Source organism: Ceratotherium simum, chromosome 1 (assembly GCF_057802395.1).
Source record: "Ceratotherium simum simum isolate JZ-2026a chromosome 1, ASM5780239v1, whole genome shotgun sequence".
NCBI classification, from domain to species: Eukaryota; Metazoa; Chordata; class Mammalia; order Perissodactyla; family Rhinocerotidae; genus Ceratotherium; species Ceratotherium simum.
The window spans coordinates 54,750,001-54,763,266 of NC_141900.1; the positions used below are offsets into that span (position 1 = coordinate 54,750,001).

Sequence of the window (13,266 nt, forward strand, 5' to 3'; positions counted from 1 at the left end):
CCTAATTAATCTTTTAGTCTAATAAATTTTAACTAGGATGACATTGAATATAAATATAAATGTTGGGAGCATGGAGACCTCAACAGTGATGATTCTTATAATCCAAGAACATGGTGTATCTCCTGATACAGGTCATCTTTAATTTCTCTCAACAATGTTTTCTGTAGTTTTTAATGTAAAGGTCTTGCACATTCCTTGCTAGACTTATTTTTAGATAGTTGATATGTTTTGATGTTGTAAATATATGCCAATTAATTTAAAATTTTCCAGTGTTTGTGGCTGGTATATAGAAGTATATTGATTTTTTAATATTCATCTTGTTTCTTGGGACTTTGCCAGATTTGCTTACTAGTTTTACTAGAGTTTGGTTTTTTTTGCTAGTTTCATAAGGCTTTCTATATACTTAAACATACCATCTGTAACTAATGAGTTTTATTTCCTGTCTTCCATTCTTTTTTGCCCTTTATTTTCTTCTCTTGGGTTATTGAACTGGCTAGGCCCTCCGGTACAATGTTGAATAGAAGTAGTGAGAACAGACGTCCTGGCCTGTTCCCAGTCTTAGATAAGAATAGTTGAATGTTTCACCATTAAATTTGGTGGTAGTTACAGATTTTTTGTAGATGCCCTTTCTGAAGTAGAGGAAAATACCTTCCCTTACTACATACTCAGAGGTTTTATCTTGACGAGGCATTGAACTTTTTCAAATCAGTTGAGATATTCATGTGGTCTGCCTCTTTTATCCTGTTACTGTGCTGAATTTTTTAATGCTAAGCCAACTTTGCATTCCTGAAATAAACTCCACTTGGTTATGATATATTATCATTTATATATGTATTTTTTTTTGCTGGACTCTATGCTAATATTTTGTTCAGGAATTCTGCATTCATGTTTATAAGGGACATTTATCTGTAATTTTCTTTCCTTATAATATCTTTGCCAGTTTGGGGTCAAGATTATGCTCCTTAAAAGGAATTGGAAACTATTCCATTCTTATGTATTTTGTGGAAGAGTTTATGTTAGAAACCACTGGTGATGCCATCTGGGCCTGGAGTTTTCTTTGTAGAACATTTTTTAATTATAAATTGATTTCTTTATAGGCTCCTGTGTAGGTTTTTTGGTTTCTTTTTTTCTTTCGTCAGTTTTGGAAATTTGTATTTCTCAAGGTATTTATTCATTTCATCTAAGTCAGGGGTGAGTAAATTACGGCCCTCTGGCCAAATCTGGCCCAGTGCCTCTGTCTAAGTGGAGTCATGACAGAGGCCATGTGGCCTGCAGAGTGTAAAACATTTGCTATCTGGCCCTTTACAGGAAAAGTTCACCCACCCCGATCTATGTTTTCAAACTTGTTGATGTGAGCTGCTTTTCCTATCTCGACATTATCCCCAGCGCATCCGGAGGGTCTGATGTCGTGTTCTCCTTTCATTCCTGGTGTTGCTGATTTGTGTTTCTCTCATTTTTCCTTAATCGGCTTTCTAGGTGTTTATCAATTTTATTTATGTTTTTGATGACTGACCTTTGATTTTCTCTATTATTTGTTTTATATTTCACTGATTTCTGCATTATCTTGATTACTTCCTTTCTTCTACTTACTTTGAGTTCAGTTTGCTCCTCTTTTTCAAGTTTCTTAAGGTGGAAGCTTAGATTATTTATTTTACACCTTTTTCTTTTCTAATGTAAGCATTTGAAGGAAACTTTATAACTTGAAGAATATCTTCCAGAAACCTGCAGAGAAAATCATGCTTAATGGTGAAACATTAGAATCATTTCCATTAGTGTCAAGAATGAGGTAATTATGCTCACTATCTCTGACACTCATTGCTCAATATTGTGCTGGTGGTTGTAGCAATATGATTAAAGGAGAAGTAGAAATGAACATGGGAAAGGAAGGTAACAAACTGGGATTCCACAACACAGGCCCTGGTAGTGGCAACCAGTATGGAGTCTGTTCTCTTTTGCAATTTCCTTTGTTCTAGCTGATGGAAATGAAAATCCATTGTTTCTGATACTGCTGAAGCTGAAACATTGGTGGGTTTCAGGATTAGAGATCCTTGTTGCTGTTGTTTTAAACAAAGAACATTATTTCTGTATTATGTCCAGTTGGAAAAGGATTGTAGCTGACCCCCCAAAGTACTCTAGCAGTTACGTTGCAATGTTCACTTTGATTTTCTGAGCTGAGGACTACAAGCTCCAGATTTTAACATTTCTACAGAGAGGCCCCTTCCAGCTGCTTTGCCACTGTGGCTTGGGTGTCCCTGGATTGGGAAATCTGCCATCCCTGATGCTGGTGAAGTTGCCATGCTTCTGCTGCTGCTGCAAGGGAAACGTTCTTCCTCTGTTGTTTTATTTAAGCCTATAATATTTAGGGATATAGCTCTTTAAGTTCACATACATGGCCTCTTTATACCATACTGCCACAGGAACTGGGTCAGGACAAAATTAAGGATCAGCTACCTTATCAGGAACCAGCCCTTCTCTCTGACCTCAAGTCTGTTACTTTCTATGCCTGCCACCTTCTTTCATGGTGAATTCACCATCATCTCACCAAGCAAGCTGGCCTCTTTGGGAACACTGTAGCGTCTTAGACATGTATGTCATATAAACCTCCATGGTGGTCAGAAAGACTCCCAGAAAGATTCTCTTTCTTGGGAAGTATTTTCATGTTTATCTAAATAAGAGAATTCATAGATGGGAGATACCTAATTATTTCCCTCCAGCCACCAAAATCATTACTGATCAGCTCTTGCCTGGCCAAGATGTCCTGTTAACGAATACATTATCTGCATGGGAAAGCTTTGCGTATATTGTTTATAAAATATACAGTAAAATCCCAGCATCATGTACTAAATCCTGGCTCCATCATTTATAACTGTATCATCTTGGGCAAATTACCTCATATTCTCATATATAAAATTGGAATAGTAGTATCTTCCTCATAGGGTTGTTGTGGTAATTAAATTAGAATACACACACACACACACACACAGGCATACACGTGCACACGCACAATGTCTGTTAGATGGTAAGTGCTCAGTACACGTTAGCTCTTATTTGCTGATGCCATTAGAGAGGAACTAGATGGTCGCGATGGGGCTGATATTCCGCCCTCTGCACCATCCTCTTGTTATGATGGAAGGATAGCCTCGGTCAGGAGCTATTTCTCCACCTGTGCTCTGGGTCTCTTCTGCTCTGGACTCTCAGGATTTCCCTGACTGCCTTTTCTACTGTGTCTTCAAATTTTCACTCTGGCTCGTTCCCATCAGCAATTAAACATTCCCAAGTCTCTCTCTCTTCCTAAAAACAAAATAACCACCAAAAATTGTTCCTTGATATCACATCCCCTTCCATTGCCTGCTCTATCTCTGTCACCTTTATTATAATGAAACTTTTTGAACTAAGTATCCATACTTGCTTGTTCCCTTTTCTCATCTCCTGCTCTCTCCATGACCCATTTTTACTGCTTGACTGAGTCTATTTCTATTTTTTTGTTGTTGTTGTTAGAAAACACTTCCTCCGTCTACAAATACTCTGTTCCCTTGTATTTATGTTTATTTGAATTCTGCTTTTCTGCCTGCTTCTTGGGCTATTCTTCAATTTTCTTTCCTTGCTCCTCTTCCTCCTCCTGCCCCTTAAATGTTTCTGTTCCTTATGGCTCTAAATTAGGTCCCTTTTTATTTTCACTACACCACATATTCCTGGCTAATCTCATCTACTTTGATGGCTGCTCAATTTCTGTTGTAACAGGCTGATGACTTTGGTCTCTGGCTCAGACCTCTCTCCGGAAGCATAGCCAGAAGCATATTGGACATTTCAATTGGAAGTCTGACAGGCGTGTCCAACATAGAACATTTAGAGCATATTCATTCTTTTCACGCCCGTCTCTCCAATGTTCCCAACTTCAGAAAAAAACACCAACGTTCTTCACTAGTTTCTCACACTAGTAGCCCATTGACTGTTCTTTCACCTGATACCCAGTCAACCACCAGATCTCTCCAGTTGCCCTCAATGTCGCTGTTCTCACTGTTTTCTCCGCCACTTTGTTAATATCCTAGTCCCAGCCGCTTTCTGTTCTTACCTAGATGAGCGTAGCATCCTCCTCTCTGGTCTTTCTCCAGTCTTGCTTCCCTCCAATTCATCATACCACAGGCAGAGAAATCTTTTAAAAACACAAATCTAATTATCACCCCACCTCCCAAAACCCTTCAGCAACATCTCATTGCCCTTTGATTGAAGTTCGGACTCCTCAGTCAGCTGGCCGAGCCCTGCATGTTTGGGCCCTTGCTGCCCTCCGCAGCGTCCTTATGCACCGGGTCTACCTCTCCCTCCGCCTCTGGCCGTTCTGGACTCCTTTCAGCTCCCTGATACCTGCTCTGTCCTGGGCCTTCACACAAGCTGCTTCCTGTGACTTAAACACTGCCTCCCTACGTGGCCAACCCCTAAATTCTCTACAGCCTAAACTATACTCATTCGTTAGGTCTTGGCATAAATACCCTCTCCTCCAAAATGTCTTTCCAAGCCCTAGATTAGACAGGGCCCTATTTCTGTGTGCTTTTGTAGTTCTTTGTACTTGTCCTCGCAAAACAATTGTAATTACTTACCTGCATTTCTCATTGGCCTGTAAGCCCTGAAAAGGCAAGGCTTATGTGAATGAGAGAACAAAACGTTGTTCTGGTGTGTATTGTTGCTGTCGTTCATTTCTTCCTTCATTCATTCATATGGTGAGTGTTTACTGGCCACTGTGCTAGGTGTGGGAATGTAGTACCGAATAAGACACATGAGGGCCTTACTCCTTTAGAGCTAGTCAAGTGGAGGAGACAAACAGTAAACAAGGAAATAAATAAGTGAATGATAGGATACTAGTAAGTGCCGTGAAGAAAACAAAATAGGAACATGTAGAGTAATTAGGTAGGGGGTAATAGTAAATAGGATGGCCAGGGAAAGCCAATCTGAGGAGGTAAATTTGAAGTAAGACTTAAATGATAAGGAGAAGCCAACCATACAAAGATCAGAGGGAAAATGACTCCAGGCAGATGAAACAGTTTCTGTGGGCTTGAAGCAGCCATGACAGAGGAACAAAGAGTAGACCAGTATGGTTGGAGTCATGCGAGGTAGGAAAGGAGTGGTGGGAGGTCATGGAAAGCCTTGTGCTTATGGATAGGAGTTTGATTGTACTTTGAGGTTGACTTCCTTCTGGTTTAAGATAAGCTGTACTTATGCTCCAGCTAAAGCTAAGGCGTACCAGGAAAATAGGCACTTGAGCTTCAGAGGGCTGTAGGCAGTTTAAGTGAGGCAAACATCCTTGAGCCAATAGAAAATAATGTGATACTGCTTTGATCAAGATCAAGTTAAGTAATCAAGATGATTACTTTGATCATGTAATTGTAAATGCTAATTACATGATAGGATATACGTATTTTTTTAAGCTGCCAAGGAATGTTTTTTATGTCACAGAACATAAACTTGTATGAAATTATAGTATGACCATATAGTAATTGCTGCCTGATGCCACTGCCCAAATGATAGAGACATTTTATAACTACTGTTTATTTTTGTGGGTACAGAATTTTATCACTTAAAAAAGAGCATTATTGGGAAGGTTTAATCTTGAGAGACAATATAAGATCCCCAATACATGATGCTGTGCAGACAATGTTGATGAGCTGTATTTTTTGTTTTTGCTGAAGAAGATTTGCCTTGAGCTAACATCCGTGGCCAGTCTTCCTCTCTTTTTTTGTATGTGAGCTGCCACTGCAGCATGGCCACTAACGAGTGGTGTCAGTCCGTGCCTGAACCCAGGCCGCTAAAGCAGAGCTGAACTTAACCACTAGGCCACCAAGGCTGGCCTGAGGAGCTGTATTTTTAAGCATCTTTCACTTGACTGAACTTTTGTGAAAAATAAATCAATAATGGAGAAATCAGAGGTTGTAGGGAGGCTCAGACAAGACAAGGCATGTGAAAGCCCTTGAAATGATGAATATTCTTACAAGGCATAAGATATTATTACTGTTGTTACAACCAACTCTTTTTAACCAAATACTGGTACTAGTGTAAGATCTGAGACTGTGAAGACTGGATGTCTTGACCCTGGTGAGAAAATATCCAATGCCAAAACACCTCTTTTCTAATCAGCATCTGTATAAATTGTGCTGAGAAACTTGCACGTGCATGGTACATTCATTTATCTATTTCAGGAAACACTCATTGAGCACCTTCTATTTGACAGCTAGCTCCTCAGTGGCTCTGGGGACAAAACACTGAACAAGACAGACACAGAACCAACTTTCCGTTGTGTTTGATTTTAAGTCTCTCTGGAATGCATCTTGAACAGCCACAGTTTCTCCAATTTGAAAATAGTAGGCAGATCAGTCTTCTGGAGGCTGGTGCAGGGAATCTATGTGATGTGACCAGTAGGAACTCAGGCTCTGAAGTCAGACTATCGGGGTTTGAATTCCCCCTCCCCTGACTGGTAAATGTGCTTCCTATATCTGTAACTCAGTTTTCTCATCTGAAAAATTAGGATGATAATAGATTGTTGTGAAGATTAAATGAGATGATATAAGCAATATGCTTAGTCAACGCCTGGCACATTGTGCATTCTCTTTTCATGTAAATTGTGCATGTTATGGTAACCGTCTTCTTGCCTTCCTTCTCCATTCTTACTATAGTTACCTAACCTTCAGTTCAGCCGCACAGTGGTCTCAGGGAAGTCTGCAGTGCTTGGTATTTTCCGGAATGTGATAATAGTACTCTAGGGAACATGTTTTTGACAGTAGGCTACAAAGGTTTGAGATCCTCTGGTGATATGTCGTATTTACTTATTACCAACTCCTCAAGGAGCTCACAGTTTGTAGGTGACTGTCCTTTGCAGAGCTAAAAAGGAAAGGGGACAGTATTGTTTTACAATATGCTACCCTGGAATAAGGCAGAATTGAGAGTATCTTTCAGACCTTTCTGAGTACAATTAACAGTAAGAAGTATTTTATATCAGATCAAGTTTACACGTGTGTATACACTCAAAAGTCTGAAACTGAAATAGTTTCACAAAACAATACATACTCTTACTACTGTAATGCAACATTTTCTATTCCATTCTATTCCATGTCATTCCATTCTGTTTAATTCCTTTCCATTCTATGAGAAAAGACCAGTAGTTTGAAAAATATTGATCTAAGAAATTTATGGATCTAAACAAGAATAGGGCTGTGAAAAGAAGAAATAAGTGGGATAGTCTTCAGCTCTATGTTTTAAATATTTTCTCGGTAATCCTCCTATCTCCTATGTAAAAAAAACAAAAACAAAAAAAAACCTCCCCCTGCAAAAAAAACCCACAAAGAAACCCTGGGTATTTAGCTCTTTACTAGGTTTTTATAGGTGTTAGCTCAATTTGACCTTCTAAAATTTGTAGTCATTTGTATTCCAGCAAAGTTGTGGACTGGATCATTATTAGGGCGGAGAGTCAGTTAGTGCAGCCAGGAAACCTTGCTTCTACCTCTGGCTTTGTCATTATTTGCAAGTTCACCTGTTTTCTCTGAGTCTCAGCTCAGGGGGGTAATAATATTTATTTTATTTCAATTAATTAATTTAATAATATCCCTTCCTCTGTCTCCTATTCCCAGTGTTGTTTGAGGGCCAGCTGAGATAACATTTGAAATCGTTCTGTAAACTAAAGGGCTCTTTACAAATATGAAGACTATTGGGCTTTTCAATTCTATATTTGTAACCCTTACCTCTGTTTTAAAAAATTCCTTCTAGATTTCTCAGTTGAATACACTGATTGCACTTTTGCTGGGAGAACTTCCACCTGGAGACAGGCAGAAGATCATGACAATTTGTACCATAGATGTCCATGCCAGAGATGTGGTGGCAAAACTTATTTCTCAGAAGGCAAGTTGTTTGTAGAAATCTCATGTATTTTTTGTCATTTCCTAAACGTGGTGTTTGTTGTCAAGAGTAATTCTAAGTCATTATTTGTTTGTTTTTTAAGTTTGTGTATTTAATTAGTCCTGAGAAGTTAGCTGTACCTACTTTGGGTGAATTTGATTTGGGTTAGCTAATATACTGTCCTCATGAGAGTTATCCCAAAGGGTTTTGCCAAGTCAGGAGTCTCTAACCCAGATCATCCAAAAATTAACCCAGGATGGAGGAACCATGAGAAGTCACCATGTTCATTTCCTTCTCTTCTGGTTTCTCTGCGCATAATCATTTTGGTCCATTGGCCTGTGATTATCACCTCTGGGGCTTACCCAGCCAGTGGCAATGAGATTGTGTGTCATTTAAACCGTCTCTGTGTGCCTTTGATCATTTTCCTTTTGAAGAAAGAGAAATGTTGGTCTCCCCTTGTCTTCTCCTTTCAAGGCTAAAGGACTTTGTTTAAAGTTATTTTCTAATCCGTTCAGTGCATTAATAACCTTCTTTCCTTATCTCTTTAAAAAGTCCATGTGTCTCTTAGATGAAAGCAGTGTTTAATGTGAAAGGAGAATTTTCTCACCCTTTTTCCAAAATATTCCTCCTTACAAATGTCGGAAGTATGCTTGTCTACTGAACAGCATTGGTATATCATGCCCATCACCTGCTTCCTCCAAATCCCTTTTGTTTTTTGGAGGTGGTGGTCCTAAAGCAAGACAATTCCTTTCACAATTTAAATGCATGTGTGTATTGTGAAGTGTTTTCTGTTGTTTTTCTAGTTCTTTCTCAATTTATTAAAACCAAATTGAAGTTTAATTCTCACCACAAAGTACAAGCAAGTGTTTCTTCCTGTAAGCCATAAAGTTAAAAAAATACTTCTTGTTTCAAGTTCAGGAGCATTAGTGAATGATGTTCTTTGATTGCTAATCCAAAACTGATCCTTGCAAAAACACCACTTATCACAAACCGTCATGCATCATTTAATGATGGGGATATGTTCTGAGAAATGTATCATTAGGCAATTTCGTCATTGTGTGAACCTCATAGAATGTACTTAGACAAACCAGACAGTATAGCGTACTACCCACCTAGGCTATATAGTACCAATCTTAAGGGACCACCATCATACATGTGGTCCGTCATTGACCGAAACATCGTTATTCGGCACTTGATTGTATTCTCATTTTGATAATGAGCCATTGATAACTACTTTGAATATGACCTTGCACCTTCTTACATATTTTATCATGTTTTATCAGTGGTGATTTGCTTGCAGTAGGATAAATTATTATTTAAAATATTTCCTTTATTTTATACTAAAAGAGATATAAACTTTGTCTAATTCTTCCTTATCTAATATATGTAAATATGCAGTGTTGAGACTTACACAGACATCAGACAGATTAGTAGACAATAATTTTGGTAACTTCAAGTGATTCCCAAGAAATCCTATGGTCACGTGTATCTTGAAAGAGACTAGAATTATTTTTTTCAAACTGGAAGAAGATTGGATAGGATTGAGTAAGATAGGAAAGAATAGCAATGAAAAAAAATACTGTTATTTGATTTAATGCAAAATGAGGCAGGAAATCTCTCTACTGGTTTTAGAATGAACTTTGTTGAACATATTGTTTATTTATACCTCTGACATGCAGAAATTATAGACTATGTGCCATTTTAATACAGAGTGTATTTTTCCATCTGAATTCAGTGATATGAGTATAAAGTTACAAAAGTGATCAAATCCCCTGGGGTGATTCATAAAAGGGGAAAAAAGCATTGCTCGAACAAAGTGATATTGCCTTACAGTGAAAGGCTTCTTAAAATGAAGACTTTTATTACACACGCATTTCTGATGAAGTATTCAGCCATCTACATGCAATTACAATTTGAAGTGGCATGCAAGAGATTCCCCTTTTGTGAGATTTTTAGAAATAAAATATGAATCAATAGAGTTGATTAGATTAAAGAATAAGTCTGTTGCCTCAAAAGTATTAGTGTCCTGTGTGTTATGATCATGTGATATTTTTAGGTTGTCAGTCCCCAAGCTTTTGCTTGGCTGTCTCAACTTCGTCACCAGTGGGAGGACACCCAGAAACACTGCTTTGTTAATATTTGTGATGCCCAGTTCCAGTACTTCTATGAATATTTAGGGAACAGTCCTCGACTAGTGATCACTCCTCTGACTGACAGGTAACAATGATAATGTTCGAGTCAAATTGGGGAAAACCAAGCTAGAAAAGTCCCCAAGCATGGGTAAAGATGTGTGAAATTGAAAAGAAAGGGATGAGAGAAAATGATGAACAAATTGGGAAACTATATGAAAGCAGTGTGTAAATGAACTAATTAAGTAAAATAGTGAATGTTGATTTTAGAGACAAGTTAAAGAGAAGCAAATTAGAGAAGCAGAATTATAGACACTATACAATATACTAATCATGAAATCATGAGCAGAGGAATGTGGTTCAAGGCAGCATCTTTGATCACTCAGTTCATTCTCTCTGGTTATCTATGGCTAATATCCCGATATCAGGCTTTGTAACCACTTCCCCTCTGCATCTCTTTATTGGAAGTGTAAAAATAGGAATTGCCTATGTTCAAAATCATTTTTGAAGGATTACATACAGTGAAAGTAAGAAAAGAGGAGAACACAGATCCATTAAATGATTCAACTGACACTTACTAAACACTGTGCTAAGTACTGTTCCAGTGTTGGACAGGGAGTGTTCCTCCTCTCACAGGGCACACTTTCTAGTTGAGTGTGGGATGTGAGTGGCTGGGAATGAAGAGGAACAATAAAAAAATTAACAAAGTGATTTTAGGTGGTAATATATGCTATGACAAAAGTAAAACAGGGTGATAGCTTAGAAAGTATCTTGAAGGGAGAGTCTACTACTGTAGATTGAGTGAAAGACATTTAAGCTGAGACCTAAAGGATAACAAGGAACCAGCTATACAAACATCCTGGGGCAGAAAGTTACAGGCAAAGACAAATACAAAGTTTCTAAGGTGGGAAGGAGCTTGGCCAGTTCAAGGGATAGACAGCCAGTGTGGCTGAAGTATGTCAAGGGGTTACTATTATTAAATGTTCATTGCTACTTGTCCCCAAGTAAATATAAACACGTGGTCAGAACATTGTAGAGGTAAGGATATGCCATATTGACATGAAATTCTTTGTTGGTATTCTAACCTCTGCTGAATTACTTGATGGGAAAAAGCACATTTAATCCCTGACATTCATGAAAGAAATCACACCTCAAGATCATAGGAATGTTCCCATTTATCCAGGATCACCATACCATACCATACAATTTATGTGGGAATAGAAGTGTAGAGAGTTTCAATTATAAGTCTGTAAAGCTGGGTTGTGATGGTGGTCCTGGGAAGTTGGCAGAATTCTCTCACTAGCTTTGTGATTGTTCTTGCACATATTAATCTCCTCCTGATTTCATCATTGATAAATTGTATGGCTTCTATAATTCTGTTTCTCTAATTCAGTTCTCTTTAACTTATCTCTAACTAAAAGTCAATGTTCATTATCTTAATTGGGTAATTAATTTATGTTCTGCTTTCAGTGTGAGAGATTAAAATTTGTAGCTTGACTGGGGCCAGCCCCGTGGCTTAGCAGTTAAGTGTGCGCACTCGGCTACTGGCGGCCCAGGTTCAGATCCCGGGCGCACACCGACACACCGCTTGTCTGGCCGTGCTGAGGTGGCGTCTCACATACAGCAACTAGAAGGATGTGCAACTATGACATACAACTATCTACTGGGCTTTGGGGAGAAAAAGGGAAAAAAAAGTAGGAGGATTAGCAATAGATGTTAGCTCAGGGCCAGTCTTCCTCAGCAAAAAGAGGAGGATTGACATGGGTGTTAGCTCAGGGCTGATCTTCCTCACCAAAAAAGAAAAAAAAAATTTGTAGCTTGACAAAATTGCTTGAGAATAGTCAAAACTGCAGATGCTAAGAGTCCGCTGTATGTATGTCATCGTAAATAGAGAAGACAGGAAGGGAGACACAGGGTATAGGAGAAAAGGGGAGGAGAATTTTAAAGTTTATCAAAATGCAAGGACTAATAGCTTATTAACTTTTTAATGAAAAAAATCACTCTGTGGTTTGTTTGGAAGTTGAAAGATGAATGTTCCTTTTGATAGTGTAAATAGTGCCGCATAAGGTGTTCACGTTGTGTGCATATCTTTTCCGTTTCATTCTATGGATTGTTTACTAATTGTTTACATTAATGCAATGATGCGTTTCAAACACTTTCATTAGGTCTCATTTGATGCTGACCATCCCTTTGAGGTAGGCAGGGAAGATGGCCTCTCCTTCTTACATATGTGCGCAAGTTCAGAGACTTAGGTCATCAACCAGCTTTTCGCTGAGAGATGTGGGCTGAAACACAGGTGCGTTGGTTAGGAGGGTGCAGGCTAAGCTGCTGTTACAGAGAGACCCAAAATATCGTGCCTTCAGTAACACAGAAGCTGATGTCTCACCTGTGTAACAGTCTAGAGGAGTGTGGTCCAGCAGCAGTAGAGGCTGGGAGGTGGCTGACATGCTAAACGTGATTTCGACGTGTGTTTCAGCCAGTGGAAAAGGGGAATACACCTTGAAGGAGGCGTCCTAGGATTTGCAGACATTATTTCAGCACATAACACATTGGTTGGAGCTTGGTCGCTTGGCCACTCCTGGTTGGAAAGGAGGTAGGAAATGTAGTCTGCAGCATATAGGTGGCCATGTGTCCAGCCAAAACCTGGAACCACAGGAAAAGATCATTAGGGGTAGTCTGCACTACAAAAAGTGCTATAATTCCTAGTCCAGGGGTCTTTCCACTCCATGTTCATTGTAAGATGCACTTAAACATGGCCATGGCCATGGCCATAAAATAAACACTTTCCATTTTCGTAAGTAATTGCTTCTATTTGCCTAGTGCTTTGAAGCATTTGCCTTTGGCTTTTTTAATATATCCCTATAATAAACATCATTTTATGGAGGAGAAAACTGAGGCATGTTGATGTCAAAAAACTTATTTGAGATTATTGGCAAAGTAGACACTTGTTCCTGGTCTTCTGAACTCCGTGCATCCGCTGTCTGTACTAAGTCAAAAATAATTTATAAATCTTCAGAAACCTCATGTAAGGTCCTTGCTATTCATTAGTGTTCCTTCTTTTACAAGTATTAAATTCTGTCTTTGCATAATTTTCCTCAGTCTAGGAACCTCTGAATCTTTCCTGCAAAAATAAGTATTATCATAATCTAAATGGATGCAGCAATACATTCAAAATGAATTCCTAAAATACATTTTAATAAAATAAACTGTATCTTTGTATATTTGCTTTATACATTGAAATAGGTACATATTATTTGCA

The 13,266-nt window shown here is 38.6% G+C and overlaps 1 protein-coding gene across 1 annotated transcript in view; it reads left to right on the top strand.

The window, feature by feature from the left end:
- The window catches only part of DNAH11 (dynein axonemal heavy chain 11), a 313,801-nt gene that overhangs the window by 117,167 nt on the left and 183,368 nt on the right, over positions 1–13,266 (top strand). The window contains exons 31-32 of the mRNA XM_087428734.1: positions 7,750–7,881; positions 9,935–10,095. Coding sequence (XP_087284860.1) covers positions 7,750–7,881; positions 9,935–10,095 — 293 coding nt within the window. The remainder of the gene's footprint in view (positions 1–7,749; positions 7,882–9,934; positions 10,096–13,266) is intronic.